Here is an 18,782-nt window from a genome sequence, read left to right as displayed (position 1 = left end):
CCACACCAAGTACTTGGGGATCTTTCAATGCCCAATCATACCAACCATGACTAAATTAACATTTTGAAACTGCTGTAACAAAAGCTCTGTATATTGGTACATGCTTAAAAGTAACATGTACACTTCTTTGTATAGGGTTCTCACTTGGCAGAATAAATTATCCCTGCTTTTTGAAAATATGGCATGCTATGCATACCATCTGTGTAGAGCTATGGAACTCCAGAAATATTTGATTCTACTTATCCTAATTAGTGTTTCATCCCTTTATGAAAACAACCTGTCCTTAAAGTAGATGAGGTATCACTGTGGGAAGTTAGGGGGATGCAAAATTTAAGCAACTTGTTGAAGGAATCACCCTTTCATGGTGCTTACCTCCCAGACCTCCATTGACTACTTACAAAATAAAACTGGCCTACTTAAATCTCAGATGTTCATCGTGTTTCACTGTTGCAGTCATGACTGTAGGGTTCTCCCCTGCCGGCAGGCAGCCCTCGGTCGGCCAGAATCCCAAAGTCTGGGTCCGGCATTGGCTGTTCAACCCCGCTCCCTGACGTCAGAGTGCCAGGAGTATAAAGCTGACAGCCGACACCATCTTCCCCATAATGGTTAAGGTGTTTGCCTTATAAATACAAGGTGAAGGGTTTGAGTCTCACAAGGGGTAATTGGCTAGACTTAAAGTGGCTTGCAAGGGCACTTAGCTTTGTACTAACCTATGAACCTTCCTTTCTTTGGATTTTAGTTTTGTGATCTCCTGTCCTATCCTGTGCTCTCCTGATCTCATAATCTGAAATGCTATGCCTTCCAGGAACTTAAACTGAATTCTGTTAAAGCTTTTAGATTGTATCTTGCTTTAAGTTATGTGTGGGCAACTAAGACACCAGATATCATCTTTGCTTACTGTGCCATTGAGTTTACCCCAAACCTATCCAAAACTCCTCCACCCATCCAAAGTCACACACTCTGGTTGTATGTAAATTGCACATCAATCATGTTGGAAAACCTAGTCATTAGTGATTGTAGATGGCAACTGGATTTTTGATCCTCTATACCAAGTACAAAATGTAGGTATCAATCAACAAACTACTTCCATATATTCTGGTCATTCCAAGAGATAAATGAAGTTTAGAGATTGATTGGGAAGATAGTTTCTGGGTGCCTATGTTTAAGAATGCCTTGTTAGTCCAATCTGTGGATTGTAAATTGGGATCTGGAATTGGTATCCTCAGAGAAGATGCATCAGCTCTGAGTTATGTAGGGAGCTACGTGTATTACGATAACCATAGCTATGCACTTGAGATCCTTAAGACGTAACATGCAATGATGTCCCTCATACGGATCAGTATTGCATTAGTACTGACTACAGAACCTTCTGGTGCAGAAGGCCCAACTTCTGGTGGTATTTTCATAGTTTACCACCATTCCCCATACTGGATGGATGGATAACCTATCCAATGGGATATCATCATGTCCCCATGATAAAACAGCCACCTCTCTATGCCATCTTCAGTTTTTCAGGGTTTCACTAACCACTTGCTTAGCATTGACAGTCCAGCATTTTCTGCCTGCTCCATAGGTTGTGTGGATAAATACCCTGCTGGTGAATCTCTTTTCTGACTAATTACATTTAGATTGTATTGGATTACATTGGTCTTTGTGAGGAAGGTCAGATGGCTATTATGTTACTGGAATATGCCCATTCAGGAAAACAAAGTACATCTGCATTCAGTAGGTAAACCCCATGTAAATTACCATTTGCAGTATGTTTTCTATCTAGGGCCTGACTGCAATATTTCTGACTGTACCATCTGCCAAGATTTTATCAGAAGATGCCTTGGAGAAGGGTGAGGTCCCTGAAGACCTTCTAGAAAAAATAAGAGACTTGAGGTCTTGGTCCAGTCTGCACATCATTGAATAGCTAATCACCTGTTGTGGATATCCCTGTGGGGAAATGGAAGAAGTTCATTAGGAAAAAGCAGGAAAGAGACACTGAGGAGACATTTATAGCCCTGCATTCATAGCCCCAGCCCATACATATTAATTCTCAAGGCCTATGGCATTGCCACTATGGAGGCCACAAGCCACAATACCTTTGGACAGATGTATGTCCTACTGAGCCAAAGGAAGCTGCCTGTGGCAGGATGGTGGAAGTTTGGTATGCCTTTATATAGGAGCGGGCTTTGTGGGGACAAACAGAAGAAAGATACAGCAGAAGTCCAAACAGAGGATGTCTGACCAGACAAGCTCCCTACAGTGTCCAGATTCCAATAACATGTACACCTTCACAATTCCTCCTTCCCAGATTTTATCTCAGGCATGATTCTCCCTTGTTCAGGGGTCCGTACCGTTTTTGCATAACTTGTATCATCCAGAGCAGCAACTATCAAGTCTGTTATTAAATAGCATGCCTGGCTATTAAATCTGTTATTAGATGGTGTGTCTGGTCAAGGATTCAAACCTTGGCCATAGATGTCAAGTTGTAACTCCTTAATGCTCCTCTCTAGAAAAGGAGCTGCCCTTTGAGGCCACAACAACAGAACATTTAAGAGACTAGAAAAGTGTGTGTGTGTGGGGGGGGGGTAGAATGTGTAGCCTATGAAGCAGGTTTTCACTTCTTCCATTCTAAATATGACAAAAGTTGCTATCAAAAAGACCTGACCCTACTGTTACAGGCAACATAATGGCAAACTGCAAAAGGAAAAAATGGCCAGCACATTAAAAATTGGTAGGGAGGCCAGAGGGGAAATCCTGGGGGCAGTCATAGCCACCACCCAGAAATGAAGAAATAATGGATAAGAGCTTCTCCCTTCCACCTCACCATAACCCAAATTCCAACCTCACCTCCCCAGCTTTTCTCTCTCCCCAAGATAGGAGACTAGTTGTCTGATTTCTCAGGGAACTGCAAAAAGGTCACAAAGGACAAGTGAGTATTAGAGGTGATCTCCTTGAGGTACTAAATATCGGTTTCATTCACAGCCTAAGATGGCAGGTGTTCCTCCAGTGCCATAAGACTAAAAATATATGGTGCATCATCTCTCAGAGAATGCCTTAAAACAGCATAACAGAGTTGGCACCAAAAGAGGGGGGGAAACAGAGGTTTCTTCACCAGGTTATTCATGCCCAGAAGAGTGGACCTTAAAGACCTATTCTGGGCATCTCTGGGATGAACTCCTTCCTAAGAATCCTAACTTTCAAAATGTTTATATTGTGGATCATCCTAGCATTCCTGCTCCCCTCAATCTTTGATGGCCTCCCTGGTCCTCAAGGATTTACCTACATATTCCAAATCACAAACCAAAGATATTTTCTCATGTTCAGACTAGGGTCTTACCCTTATCAGTTTACCTCCTTTCTTTTAGACTTAACTACTGCTCCCAGGGTATTCACTACATGCCTGTCGCCACCACTTGTATTCTGCAGAACCATGGGAATTCATATCTACCCTGATTCAATCACAGTCTCTGTAGAAGAGAAGGGAACATTGCTATTTACAATGTACTTATTTCACTTCTTGGGGTTCCCTTTCAATCTCTCCAAGTCAAATATAGCTCCATTCAAAAAATGTATTGTCTGCAAAGCCTGTTAGAAACTAGTTAACAAAATGCTTTCCACTTTCAGGACAAGCTAGGGTTCCTGACAGAATACTTTCAAGCCATTTACCTAACAACCTCAGTAACAGCCAGGGAAATCTTGAGAGCACTAAATCAGAGTTCCCATCTCTGCACAATGATTTGGCAAGACATATGTAGATTCTCAGAAATGGGTACTAGATAGAGACACCTTTGGGGGTCTTATTCACAAGTGGAGTGTGCAGCAGAAATACCTCTTTGTTAATAGGCAACTGAAGAATTTCTGCTCCAGAGCAACACCCAAAATGGCTTGGGCAGTGGATGCCTTCTCCATCCATTGTGCAAGTCAGTTTTAAATGTCTTCCTTCCCATCACTTCTCCCCCAGGGTGATACAGAAGACAAGGAAGTAGAGACTATGAAAGCTGCTGACGCACCTCTTGTGGCTGAGTTAAAGGAAGCAACATTTCCTCTGCCCTGGCATGTGAAACTCTTCACTTAGCAAAGGGTCCTTTTTACAGCCAAACCTGACAAAATGAATTATATGAATTTTGTTGCCTTTAGGCATTGTTTCCCAGAGGACTGGTTGAGGTTCATGAAGGAAGCTAGGTCTGAGTATGAGGAATTCCTACTTAGCTAAATGGAAGAGATTTTAACTTTGCTGTCAAAGAAGGAATCAAAACCCCAAGTCAATAGAGGTGTCTGTTGTTCTTCGTTATCCCTAAGATGTTTGATGCATGGTTAGCATGTCTCACTGAAGGGACATTTATCAGTTGTATCAGCCTGCCTCCTCATAGAACCACCCCAGCCTTGCTGCTTCCTGTTAAACAAATTCTTGTGGGTTTTCCATCTGAGATGGCTTAGAAAAGAGGCGACTCTATCATTCAATTTAGACTTACTTCTAGAAAAGCCAACTCATCACCACGTACCTCAGGTTCCAGAAATGGAAAATGGCCCATTTGCTTGCAGTTACCTATGCTGGGAGAATGTCTGAACTCCGTACCTTAATGTACAAAATAGAGCCTTTTTAGCACTCCACAGTCAGGGTAAGCGTAAGCACCAGACTCTCTTATCCTAAACGTAGTTACCTGGGTGTAGCTGAACTAGTCCTCTTGGTTGCCAGTATTCTTTCCTAATTCCAGAACAAAGAAGTAAGAATACTGCACTCCTTGGATGTTCATAGACAACTGAGATACTACCTGCATTATACCAAGGGTATTAGGAACACTGAGCAATGATTTGTTTTTGTGTTCTATTGCTTGAGTTACAAGTTTGTGGGGATCTGTCAGGCCGCATTCTACCAGAGGCACAGCAGCCACTACTTCATTTCTGCGGCTCGGGGCTGTAATTGGACTACATTAGAACCAGTCACCTGGTCATCAGTCCACATGTTCTCTAAACATTACAGGTGAGATATTCTGTCGAGGGCTAGGGTTAGATTCACTAATACTTTCATTCAGGGCCTTCTGGAGCCCACACCTCGGCATTAGGTAAAATTCCACATACAAAATAAGCTTTGAGAACACATTCCTAAGTGATGATTACTTCCAACAGGCATTTACCTTAATACTAGATGCTCATATAGGATAGCAGTTACAATGTGGTTTCCCTGTTTCTGTCCATTGTGTCTGTTTATGCATTTAAGGACTGGGGATGGGTACTTTCACCAACTCCCTATACTTTCCCTCCACTTACAATACTAGTAGGAATTCTGGCCTTCTTCTGATTCAGATATCCTTGGAAGACGTAGTATTCTGAAGTTTTCCTTATTAAATACAAAGGCCAGGTGGTAGGGGAAGTCTCTCTGGTAACCTGGGCATCTCCTTAGAAGGCAACCTAAAGAAGGTTTCTCTGTAAGCCTCCTTGGACAAAAAGTAAAGATGGCACAGGCTAATACCACCTTTATACCTGGATTGTGTTGACATCTCTTGAAAAGTGGACTCAGCCCATCTGGAAGAAGGGTAAAAAGTTCTTGAACTCTGGCCAGATCCCAACAGTCTATAACTGCTCTGCTTTCTCTCCCTCTTTTTCCCCTTCTCTATCCTGCTGCCACTTGCTCTTACTCTGATTGTATGAATAGTTAAATGTCATAATTTCTGAACTGTTTGTATCATTACACTGGAGACTAAGCTTGAGAAAACATATTCTGAAATGTTTTGTTTTTGCCTGTTTGTTAGTCATGTAGCTAGGCAGTTTCCCCATTGGTCCTATAGCCAGGCAGTTTCCCCACTGGTCCTGTAGACAGGCAGTTTCCCCATCAGTCCTGTAGCCAGGCAGTTTTCCCACTGGTCCGGTAGACAGGCAGTTTCCCCATCAGTTCTGTAGCCAGGCAGTTTCCTCACTGGTCCTATAGCCAGGCAGTTTCCCCACTGGTCCTGTAGACAGGCAGTTTCCCCATCAGTCCTGTAGACAGGCAGTTTCCTCATTGGTCCTATAGCCAGGCAGTTTCCCCACTGGTCCTGTAGACAGGCAGTTTCCCCATCAGTCCTGTAGACAGGCAGTTTCTTCATTGGTCCTGTAGCCAGGCAGCTTCCCCATCAGTCCTGTAGCCAAGCAGTTTCCCTATCAGTCCTGTAGCCAGTCAGTTTAGTGTATTGACTGATGGTGTGCAGTACCAATGACATGGCTATAGCTGTTACTTCACACTGTTGCTGTGATTGTCAATTTGTGGCTGGTATATTGTTCTGGCAGTTCTTCATACTGTAAGATTGTTTTTGACTTCATTTGTTTACAGGAATAGTTAACTTTGGTCCATTTTTTTGTCAATTACATTTCATGTCTAAATTGGTTATAATGTGAATGAAAAGCAAACAAAAAAGATGATAATGACATTTAATCATTTTCATCTTTTTTGTTTGCTTTTCGTTTATTTTCTTTGCTGTAGTTATTCTTATATTCTAGTAACCAGAGAACCAGGAAATAGAATTTCACCAAAAAGCAAACTGTTCCGGCACTATTAAGGTTGTCCTATGTACATCACGTCAATTCTGCTTCACCATATTCATAAAACGCCAGCATACACCATAAAGAGGCGGAAGGTGTTTAAATTAATAATACTGAACTTTAATAATAAAACCAAAAAACAACAACAAACGAGTAGATCAGATTAAGCGCTTTCGTCTCCTTCACGGAGACTTCATCAGAATCTGTTCTAAATAAAATCAATTGCGTTTTTATATAACTCTCAGTAGTAATTAAGTCAATTGGTTAATTAATATAAGCAAATACATAACAGTTTTAAAAAGACATTCACTTATATATTAACCCTATTCCAACTGTATTCTGCTATATTCAAAGTGCCACCTATTTAGAAGTACCATTTTAAAGAAGTACAATTTTAAAAGAAGTACCATTTTAAAAAATATATCCAATTTAAAAAAAACTACTAGTTATCATTGTTTAAATATACTATTCTACTATTAAGTTTTAATTTATACTTTGTATTATAAAAAATGTGTATAAATGACTTAATCAAATATAAACATAATATATAACACAATGTATGGGAGAAATGAAATATGTAAAAAGAATGGAACAATGTAAATCTATAATATATTACTTGTAAAATATCAAATATCCAAGGCTTAAAGACAATTACTACAACATATTGGAAATTATATATGTGTATAAATATGTAAGTGTAACTATTATATTGTTAATATTATAAATGTTACAAGAATATTATAAAATCTCTAAAAAGTTTTTGTGTGTATATCCTAGGTATAATAATATATATATATATATAAATAAATATGTATAAAAATGTATAAAAATGTTTTAAAAAATATATATACATGTATTTATATAAATAAATAAATAATTATTAAATAAATATTAAATAAATATATATTAGATGAACTGAGTATAAAGTGAGTATATAGTGTATATGTCAGTATATTATTGTTTAGTTCTGCTGTTGGAGAAATATATTTGTATACTTAATGTATGTTATATATTGGGACTACCAATTAAATCCATATATTCAACTCTATGGATTTCCCAGTAGTAGACATCAAAGATATATAGACATCAAGATATTTGTCCACCTAAGCAGTCTCTCATAACATTTTAAAACATTTGAAAACATTTTAAGTCATTTCAAAACATTTTCTCAAAACATTGTTTCAAAACTTTTTCAACACATTTTTTCAACTCATTTTTTTAAATTGGATATATTTTTTAAAATGGTACTTCTTTTAAAATTGTACTTCTTTAAAATGGTACTTCTAAATAGGTGGCACTTTGAATATAGCAGAATACAGTTGGAATAGGGTTAATATATAAGTGAATGTCTTTTTAAAACTGTTATGTATTTGCTTATATTAATTAACCAATTGACTTAATTACTACTGAGAGTTATATAAAAACGCAATTGATTTTATTTAGAACAGATTCTGATGAAGTCTCCGTGAAGGAGACGAAAGCGCTTAATCTGATCTACTCGTTTGTTGTTGTTTTTTGGTTCTATTATTAAAGTTCAGTATTATTAATTTTAAACACCTTCCGCCTCTTTATGGTGTATGCTGGCGTTTTATGAACATGGTGAAGCAGAAGTGAAGTGATATTCTTATATTCTCCCCCAGATACACACACACATACCACACATCAGCCATCCGTTCTCCCACAATCAGTCACCCCATTCTTTTTCCATAGCACAGGAGCCACTTGCAGAAAACATTATCCAGGCAGAAATCATGGCTCTTGTAATTGTTTTAACCCTTGCCCTCCTCTGGTGACTGACATCCATGTTCATGTAAATGAAGGCCTAAATTTCCTTCCCCTGTGACTATACACACTCCCACATATGGCCAATTAAGATAACCAAATGGACATAGTTTGTCAGAATCAGGTGCACTCCCTTGATCCATACACTGAACACTGTCCACTTCACTCTCCGGTGAGTCCCACCACCTCTCTCTCCCATGGATGAGTGAGATGGCATCAGTCACATATCCCTCTGCAGCCTAGTTTCCCCATGCCCAAAGCCACTAGTCAAACATAGGTTATGAGGGGCATATTCAGGTTTTCATCGCTCTACACAATGGAGCTGAGCATATTTATTCTCCTATTTTGAGTATAGTTGATAAGCACACCTCTGAGTACTCCTTTGTGATGAAACTTGAACTGCTTATAATAATGTGTTTCATTTTGCACTATTTATTCTGTTCCATGTTTATATTCTATGAATTACTTGTTTGTATTGATTCAATTGTGTTAGCAGATAAATGCTTTTGTAATTATGTGTTTTCTACCAAAGTTCCCCTGTTATGGTGATTGTTGAATATTATGTAGAACTAACAGTGTAACAGTTACGCTCCAAAATTGAGAAAAAGATAAACTTCTTAAGTGCTTCCCTTTTGTGAGACCCAATCTTAACAGCGCTTATTCGACAAAATCTTGTTCAGGACCCTTAATTGCTGCTATGATCATGTCTCGCACTTAGGACTAAGCGTGGACATTGGCAAAGAACAAAGGCAGAAGGTAAAATGTTTTGTAAAAAGCTGTTCGACCCTCATTCTGCTAATCTTGTAAAGAGAAAGCGTGGCAGAACAAAGTGGCCAACAGCTTTTAAAAGCACTTTTACCTTCTGCCAGAGGAGCACTTTGTTTCTGCTTGCAGTACCTCTCAGCTGTCTTTGATTTTCTGATAAATCAATGAGAATTGCAGTAAATCAATAATGCCAGATATCAGAGTTTTATACTTAGTTCTTATTCTTCTGAAAATGCATGGTGATGTAAAATTGTCTTTTCAAGTGAATTAGAACAATATTTTTTAAAAAGTGCCTGATTTTTATACTTTGTAGCCCCATTATTTTTGGATTTTTGCCCACAATTGATAAGATGCGAGATGTGTTGTCTGTTTGACAGTGTTCATTAAGTGCTTTAGCACCTTTATATTATGAGTAAGGTTATGATACCTAACATAAGAAAACCCTACCTCACAAAATGAAAGAGCTTCTTCCTCTAGAGCCTTCCTAGAGACCAGGGCCCACATTTTGCACACATGACTCTGGTTCTCAGCTATGTCACAGAACATCATAGAACAATACTGCCTTATGTCACTTTAAAGAAACATGTATTAGCTGTTTCAACTTGCCTACCAGTCAGTCCCCCCATATGCTCCAAGTTGCCCAGTAAGCAATCCAAGAATGGAAGTCATGTTATGTAGTCCATTGAAAAGGGACATTACTAAACCATGGAACATTAACTAGTGTATATCTTAGAAAACTCACACTGCCACCACTTGAACAAGCTGGTTCTATACCCCTCAAATACCTTTTTTGGAGGCTGTCACTTCAGCAAGAAGCATTTTAGAACTTTAGACTGTCGTGTGCAAAAATGCATTTCTGATTTCCCCAAGAATAGAGTCAGATTACTATTTAACCTTCATGCTAAAGTCATTATAGATCTGTCCATAAATCATGACATGCACCCCCAGTCTTATTTTCCAAATCCGCAGAATAAATGGGAGAATATATTGCACACTTTGGATTTGCATGGCAACTGATATTTTATTTGGAAAGAGCTAACCAAATAAGAACATCAGGCCAACTTTTGTCTCCCTCGCAAAGGGCAGGATGTGGAAACCTGTAAACAAGCAGACCATTTCTAAATTCCTAACCCAGTCTATCTGATTTACTACTGTTTTCGGCAAATCTGTTCTTGTCCATTTTAAGGCCCATGCCACTAAAGCCTTCATAGGGACACGGTAACCACCCAATATACTTTTGAAGCAGCTACCTGGTCATAAGTCCACACTTTCACTAAATACTACAAACTCTGCTTGACATCCAGGACTAGGGTAGAGTTTGCTAAGGACATCCTTTAGGGACTGCTTGCTTTACGAATATTTTGGGGATAGTCAATCCCTGGTCCTTGAGGTCTTGAAGTCTTCCCAGACATAATGACTGCAACACTGAATACTCCTATGAACATAGAACAGTTGTGTTAGGAACTTACTGCAATGTAAATTTTTGATTATGTTCACTGTTCCGATCCAAAGCTACTACCAGCACCCCCTCCCATCTTTTGTGCATACTAGGTCTCGGGCAGGAACCCTATTTTCACTTAGCCCTAAATTCCATCTGCTATCCTTACCAGACACGTTTGTTCCTCAGGACACAACTACAACTTGGAGGACTAGATCTCAACCTTGTGGCTGGGTCAGTGTTCCCTGAGGATGATTCTCCCAGGTCCACTTAAGCTCTGATTCTTCTTGCCTTGGTCCACACAGGTGACATCGTTTGATGTCCCTCTTAGACTACCAACCTCCTGAATTCTGTGTGGGAGGGAGTTAGACAATGTCAGAAGGGGGAATGCACAGCTGTGGAAGTTAGGCTGGTCATCTAGCTTCCTGCAAGCAAGAATATCAAATGAGATATCTGCAAAAGTCAATATACTAAAACTTTTACAATTATGGTTATCTCCTATCACAACAGACTGGTTTCCTTGTTCTTCTCTGTGGTAGCTCATCTGATTTAGTTCTCCATTAAGGTGCATTTCTGCATACAATAGTGCAAGTGTGATCCCCATCTGATTTTTTATATAACTAGTTTATGCCAAGATTAAATTTATCAACATTTTCATATTATTTTTTGCACTTATATGTTGCTTTCTCTTCACATAAAGTTAAACATTTACTGCATTTGTTAGTGTTTCTTTTATATTTGTTGTTTTTAATTAGTTTCTAAGATTGCAACCTATAAGTACATCTCATCTTAAATATTCCTCATAACATGTAGAAGAAACACTTGGACATGAATTAGGGTACCGCTTTTGAATTTTCACCACAAAAGTCGTATGCGTGCATTATATTTTAATTCAGTCTGTTTAGAATGTGCTACATATTGTTAAGAATTTCATCTTAATAGTAATTTCTTTAGCAGCAAATCTAAGAGTGTTTATATTGCCTAGATAACTTTCAATGTACCATTCTAACTGCAAACAGAACTAAAATATTTGCAGCTCTCTCTCATAATAATTGCAACTTTTTTCTTGTTATTGATCATCCCTTTTCCACATCACATTGTTTTTCTTGTTGGTCTTCATTGCAGAAAACAGGCTGCCTTTTCATTTTGATGGAGAAACTATGGAGGTCAGCGTGTCACAGTCGCTTGACCGGGAGGATCAGGAGAAGTACGATATGATAATGAGGTGCACAGTCAGGAACGGGCTCACGGAAACACAGGTGGAGGAACCCCTTCTTGTAACTGTTCATGACGAAGATGATACTGCCCCCTTCCTTCCCAACAGCACAGATACTGCAGAGGCCATTGTCGAGTTTGACAGGAAAGAGGTAGGCACCAGTACCAAGTCTTCTTATCATTTAGTTTGCAAAAAACTAAAACCTTCTCATCCCTTTACAACACTACCAGCTCTGTTCTAGGTTTGTTTTGCACTGCTTGACTACACCTACCTTGGGTAGGATTATCAACGCATTCCTTGTCACTCTGTCATGGCGCAATTTATAAATGTATCTCAGCTTTTTATAGGATGTGTAGATCAGAGCTACAAGTTCTGGAAATTAAAGCCTAAGTGTCAGTTGGTTTATAGCTGCAGGAATGGACATGTAATATGACGGCTGTGCCAGACCACATAGCATATTGATTAGCAAGTCTAAAGCGTGATTCTTGCATTGAAAACTTACCAGCCAGACAGACAACCTTTCATTGCTCCTCATCCTCCTTATGAATTGAAACAGCTGGACATGCATACTGCACTGTCAGTTGTCTGTAAATGGTGGAAAAAGTGATCAGAGGCGTTACCAGGAAAGTGCTCTGTCATGTAAAATGGAAGGCAGATTGGAACATTGCTGTTTGTCTAAGATCAGTTGTCCAAAGACTGATACCTTAACATTCATCCAATGGGGGTACAGTTTGTGCTAAGAACTCGCTGAGGAAAATTCAACAGCATCACCATAATCTAAGTTTAGGAGAGTGCTGATTTGTACAAGTGAAAGTGGGAGTGTCATGGGAGTAAAGCTCCCAACATAAAAATGCAGGTTTCAGTTTTTAATTTTGCCTGTTTGTCTGCTTTTTTTCAGACAGGATGGGTTGCACCTCATTTGTCTTTCAAATATCAGTCTACAATGAAACGGCATATGTCAGTGATAAATGCAGCATGCTCCAGCAATGCATATACTGGCGATGTCAGTGATCAATGCAGTATGCTCCAGCAATGCATATACTGGCATGAACTTGGTTATTTAAGGGCAAGGAACATACATGAGTACCATAACTTGTTGTTGTTGTCTTTCGGCTTTTTCCCAGTTAGGAGTCACCACAGCGGAACTCCGGTCCGCTAATGATTGGCAGTAGATTTTGATGAACGCCGAGGTGCCAGCTCGACGAAGTAAAGAAATAAGTTAATAAATAAATAATCGTATACTTAAACATCAGCACTCTGGGGGTGGTTGTACATTCCATTCCCCTATTTAAATACTGCAGCTTCCATGGTCACAGCGACAAGCGACAATACTAGGTGATTATGGAATAAGTTAAATACAGTGCAAGAAATGCATTGCAAGTCTTCCATCTCCTCCAACCTTGCAAGCGTGATGCACAAAACAATTCTATTACATCGGGAGGTCATAGAGTGATACTGACTCAACACGGAATATTCTGAAACATTCCATTTCATTCAACTGTCTCTGCAAGCTCTTGAGTGCCTACAATTTGGGGTATTTACATGGCTCTACCTTTTTTGGTTCTAAGTTACCTGAAATGAGTTAAACAAGCACTGTTCTGTTCCTTCTGTAAGAACATTTGCCATGTTTTGTCTTCAGCTGCTTCATGTGGATTGAAACATCACAAAATATTTAGAATGCAAATCACACTGCTGTGTGATTAAGAGAGTTTTTAGAATGGCAAGCTGAATCATTTTGTCTACCTAGGGAGTAAGAACAGTCTTCCAAGTGAGAATACTAAAGTCATTTTCATGTAGGTTGGAATTTTCCTTTCATGTGGAAAGTATCCTTTGCAATTTATCTACAATACTGTTGTGTAAATCTAATTTATTCACATATGCTTCAATCAAGATACATAAATACTTTTCACGTCTCCAAAGAAAATCCTTCAAGGTTTTGTAGTATTGACATATTTTATGATTACATTTCCTAATATCACGGCAAGATAATCCACATTTCTTTAAAGAAGAAGAATTAGGCATTTTCCTGTACCTTATGTACAGTTTTAGTATGTGGTGAAGCCAAATAAATCAGATACAAAAAGTGAGCCCATGTTCTGATTATTCTCATCCTGGAATGCAATTTCCTATCTTTGGGCATCTGGCAAGTGACACTATAACATGTGCCAACCATTTTTATTGATTTTTATCACTTCTTTATCAACTTTTATATATATATATATATATATATATATATATATATATATATATATATATATATATATATATATATATATAGGAGCACTTTATAATCTCAAAATACTGAAATGTCAAGTATCTCGAGACTATAAAGCCGAATGTTTACAATAGCGAAAGTTCATAATCGCGAATTGGAATATCTCGAATTTGCGGTTACGGCCTTACACTACGTAATGTCCGAGATTGTGTGTTGATGGTCCGCTGTGCCGTGTGTGGATCTAGGTGTTATGTCAAGTAAGTGAGTGTTCTGGAAAGGTTTTGAGTGGGAGTTAGAGTGTATGTTAGTGTGCTGACATGTTTTCTGTGTGTGTGAGGGACTGGAGAATGTGCATGTCTAAGTTTGTTTTTATTTCCTGTTTGTTCGATCTCGGAGTTTGTATATATACATAGGGGAGGTTGGAGGGGTGCAGGCCCCCCACATGGGGAGTGCAGGGGTGCTTGCCCCTCTGCTTATGTGTGTATGACTTGTGTGTGTGTAGTTTTGATTGTTTATGTTGTGATGTGGGTGTTGTGGTGTATGCATGGTATAGTGTGTGCGGTTTGTTCGGTGTTTTGAATTTCGCAGTTTTGGGTTTGGGGTTTTGTTGTTTTGGTGTTTTGTGGATTCAGTTTCATGGACTTGAGATACTGAAATGCGATATTTCAGTATTTCGAGGTTATGAAGTGAATCTATATATATATATATATATATATATATATATATATATATATATATATTACATTATATATAACATATATATTATAAATATGGACACTACAGTCAGGGCTTATCAGGTGAAACATTCACTTCAGTCCTTCCAAATGTATACTGTACCTGGGGAATAACAGTGCAGGAGATGAACGTGTAAGGAGTCAGGCTAAAAAAAATCTTCAAAAATAAAAAGGCTCAGTATATTATTAGAAAAGCTAATCCATCTAGCACAGTGTGTTACAGTAGTGAGAAAAGGAAATCACTTCTCGGATATATATTTAGGCAGGTGGAATCCCGACAGTTAGGAAGTTCATACTGCCTCTTCATCAGACATTGGCTAAGAGATAATTGGGACAGTGTGTGCGTGTGTTTGTAGAGGCCTTAAAGGGAAAGAGAAAGAAATCACAGCATTCCACAGCACAAAGGGAAGGGATTGTGTCCACAGCACAAAGGGAAGGGATTGTGTCCACAGCACAAAGGGAAGGGTTTGTGTCCACAGCACAAAGGGAAGCGATTCTGTCCACATCAAAAAGAGAAGTGATTGTCTCCACAGCACAAAGGGAAGGGATTGTGTCCACAGCACAAAGGGGAGGGATTATGTCCACAGCACAAAGGGAAGCGATTGTGTCCACAGCACAAAGGGAAGGGATTGTGTCCACAGCACAAAGGGAAGGGATTGTGTCCACAGCACACAGGGAAGGGATTGTGTCCACAAAACAAAGGGAAGGGATTGTGTCCACAGCCCAAAGGGAAGGGATTGTGTCCACAGCACAAAGGGAAGCGATTGTATCCACAGCACAAAGGAAAGAGATTGTGTCCACAGCACAAAGGGAAGGGATTGTGTCCACAGCACACAGGGAAGGGATTGTGTCCACAAAACAAAGGGAAGGGATTGTGTCCACAGCACAAAAGGATGGGATTGTGTCCACAGCACAAAGGAAGTGATTGTGTCCACAGCACAAAGGGAAGGGAGTGTGTCCACAGCATAAAGGGAAGCAATTGTGTCCACAGCACAAAGGGAAGGGATTGTGTACACAGCACAAAGGGAAGGGATAGTGTCCACAGCACAAAGGGAAAGAATTGTGACCACAGCACAAAGGGAAGTGATTGTGTCCACAGCACAAAGGGAAGGGTTTGTGTCCACAGCACAATAGGAAGTGATTGTGTCCATAGCACAAAGGGAAGGGATTGTGTCCACAGCACAAAGGGAAGCAATTGTGTCCACAGCACAAAGGGAAGGGATTGTGTCCACAGAACAAAGGGAAGGGATTGTGTCCACAGCACAAAGGGAAGGGATTGTGTCCACAGCACAAAGGGAAGGGATTGTGTCCACAACATGAAAGGGAAGGGATTGTGTCCACAGCACAGAGGGAGGGGTTTGTGTCCACAGCACAAAGGGAAGCGATTGTGTCCACAGCACAAAGGGAAGGGATTGTGTCCACAGCACAAAGGGAAGGGATTGTGTCCACAGCACAAAGGGAAGGGTTTGTGTCCACAGCACAAAGGGAAGTGATTGTATCCACAGCACAAAGGGAAGTGATTGTGTCCACAGCACAAAGGGAAGGGTTTGTGTCCACAGCACAAAGGGAAGCGATTGTGTCCACAGCACAAAGGGAAGGGATTGTGTCCACAGCACAAAGGGAAGGGATTGTGTCCACAGCACACAGGGAAGGGATTGTGTCCACAAAACAAAGGGAAGGGATTGTGTCCACAGCCCAAAGGGAAGGGATTGTGTCCACAGCCCAAAGGGAAGGGATTGTATCCACAGCACAAAGGGAAGGGATTGTGTCCACAGCACAAAGGGAAGGGATTGTGTCCACAGCACACAGGGAAGGGATTGTGTCCACAAAACAAAGGGAAGGGATTGTGTCCACAGCACAAAAGGATGGGATTGTGTCCACAGCACAAAGGAAGTGATTGTGTCCACAGCACAAAGGGAAGGGATTGTGTCCACAGCATAAAGGGAAGCAATTGTGTCCACAGCACAAAGGGAAGGGATTGTGTACACAGCACAAAGGGAAGGGATTGTGTCCACAGCACAAAGGGAAAGGATTGTGTCCACAGCACAAAGGGAAGCGATTGTGTCCACAGCGCAAAGGGAAGGGTTTGTGTCCACAGCACAATAGGAAGTGATTGTGTCCATAGCACAAAGGGAAGGGATTGTGTCCACAGCACAATGGGAAGCAATTGTGTCCACAGCACAAAGGGAAGGGATTGTGTCCACAGAACAAAGGGAAGGGATTGTGTCCACAGCACAAAGGGGAGGGATTGTTACACAGCACAAAGGGAAGGGATTGTGTCCACAGCACAAAGGTAAGGGATTGTCTCCACAGCACAAAGGGAAGCAATTGTGTCCACAGCACAAAGGGAAGGGATTGTGTCCAACACAAAGGGAAGCGATTGTGTCCACAGCACAAAGGGAAGCGATTGTGTCCAGAGCACAAAGGGAAGGGATTGTGTCCACAGCACAAAGGAAAGCGAATGTGCCCACAGTACAAAGGGAAGGGATTATATCCACAGCACAAAGGGGATGGGATTGTGTCCACAGCACAAAGAGAAGTGATTGTGTCCACAGCACAAAGGGAAGCGATTGTGCCCACAGCACAAAGGAAAGGGATTGTGTCCACAGCACAAAGGGAAGTGATTGTGTCCACAGCCCAAAGGGAAGGGATTGTATCCACAGCACAAAGGGAAGCAATTGTATCCACAGCACAAAAGAAAGCGATTGTATCCACAGCACAAAGGGAAGGGACTGTGTCCACAGCACAAAGGGAAGGGTTTGTGCCCACAGCACAAAGGGAAGCGATTGTGTCCACAGCACAAAGGGAAGCGATTGTGTCCGCAGCACAAAGGGAAGCGATTGTGTCCACAGCACAAAGGGAAGCGATTGTGTCCACAGCACAAAGGGAAGGGATTGTGTCCACAGCACAAAGGGAAAGGATTGTGTCCACAGCACAAAGGGAAGGGATTGTGTCCACAGCACAAAGGGAAGCAATTGTGTCCACAGCACAAAGGGAAGCGATTGTGTCCACAGCACAAAGGGAAGCGATTGTGCCCACAGCACAAAGGGAAGGGTTTGTGTCCACAGCACAAAGGGAAGTGATTGTGTCCACAGCACAAAGGGAAGGGATTGTGTCCACAGCACACAGGGAAGGGATTGTGTCCACAAAACAAAGGAAAGGGATTGTGTCCACAGCACAAAAGGATGGGATTGTGTCCACAGCACAAAGGAAGCGATTGTGTCCACAGCTCAAAGGGAAGGGATTGTGTCCACAGCATAAAGGGAAGCAATTGTGTCCACAACACAAAGGGAAGAGATTGTGTCCACAGCACAAAGGGAAGGGATTGTGTACACAGCACAAAGGGAAGGGATTGTGTCCACAGCACAAAGGGAAAGGATTGTGTCCACAGCACAAAGGGAAGCGATTGTGTACACAGCACAAAGGGAAGGGATTGTGTCCACAGCACAAAGGGAAAGGATTGCATCCACAGCACAAAGGGAAGCGATTGTGTCCACAGCACAAAGGGAAGGGTTTGTGTCCACAGCACAAAAGGAAGCAATTGTGTCCACAGCACAAAGGGAAGGGATTGTGTCCACAGCACAAAGGGAAGGGATTGTGTCCACAGCACAAAGGGAAGCAATTGTGTCCACAGCACAAAGGGAAGGGATTGTGTCCAACACAAAGGGAAGCGATTGTGTCCACAGCACAAAGGGAAGCGATTGTGTCCAGAGCACAAAGGGAAGGGATTGTGTCCACAGCACAAACGAAAGTGAATGAGTCCACAGTACAAAGGGAAGGGATTATATCCACAGCACAAAGGGAAGGGGTTGTGTCTACAGCACAAAGGGATGGGATTGTGTCCACAGCACAAAGAGAAGTGATTGTATCCACAGCAGAAAGGGAAGCAATTGTGCCCACAGCACAAAGGAAAGGGATTGTGTCCACAGCACAAAGGGAAGCGATTGTGTCCACAGCAAAAAGGGAAGGGATTGTGTCCACTGCACAAAGGGAAGCAATTGTATCCACAGCACAAAAGAAAGTGATTGTGTCCACAGCACAAAGGGAAGGGACTGTGTCCACAGCATAAAGGGAAGGGTTTGTGCCCACAGCACAAAGGGAAGCGATTGTGTCCACAGCACAAAG

General features: G+C 40.9%; 1 protein-coding gene across 1 annotated transcript in view; it reads left to right on the top strand.

Moving 5' to 3' along the window:
* Positions 1-18,782, top strand: part of RET (ret proto-oncogene) — a 314,327-nt gene that overhangs the window by 6,134 nt on the left and 289,411 nt on the right. Inside the window, exon 2 of the mRNA XM_044056282.1 lies at positions 11,618-11,859. Coding sequence (XP_043912217.1) covers positions 11,618-11,859 — 242 coding nt within the window. The remainder of the gene's footprint in view (positions 1-11,617; positions 11,860-18,782) is intronic.

The sequence above is a fragment of the Protopterus annectens genome, chromosome 14.part0, assembly GCF_019279795.1.
Source record: "Protopterus annectens isolate FY-2018-M chromosome 14.part0, PAN1.0, whole genome shotgun sequence".
Taxonomy (NCBI): Eukaryota; Metazoa; Chordata; order Ceratodontiformes; family Protopteridae; genus Protopterus; species Protopterus annectens.
This window is presented reverse-complemented; position numbering and strand designations above follow the sequence as displayed.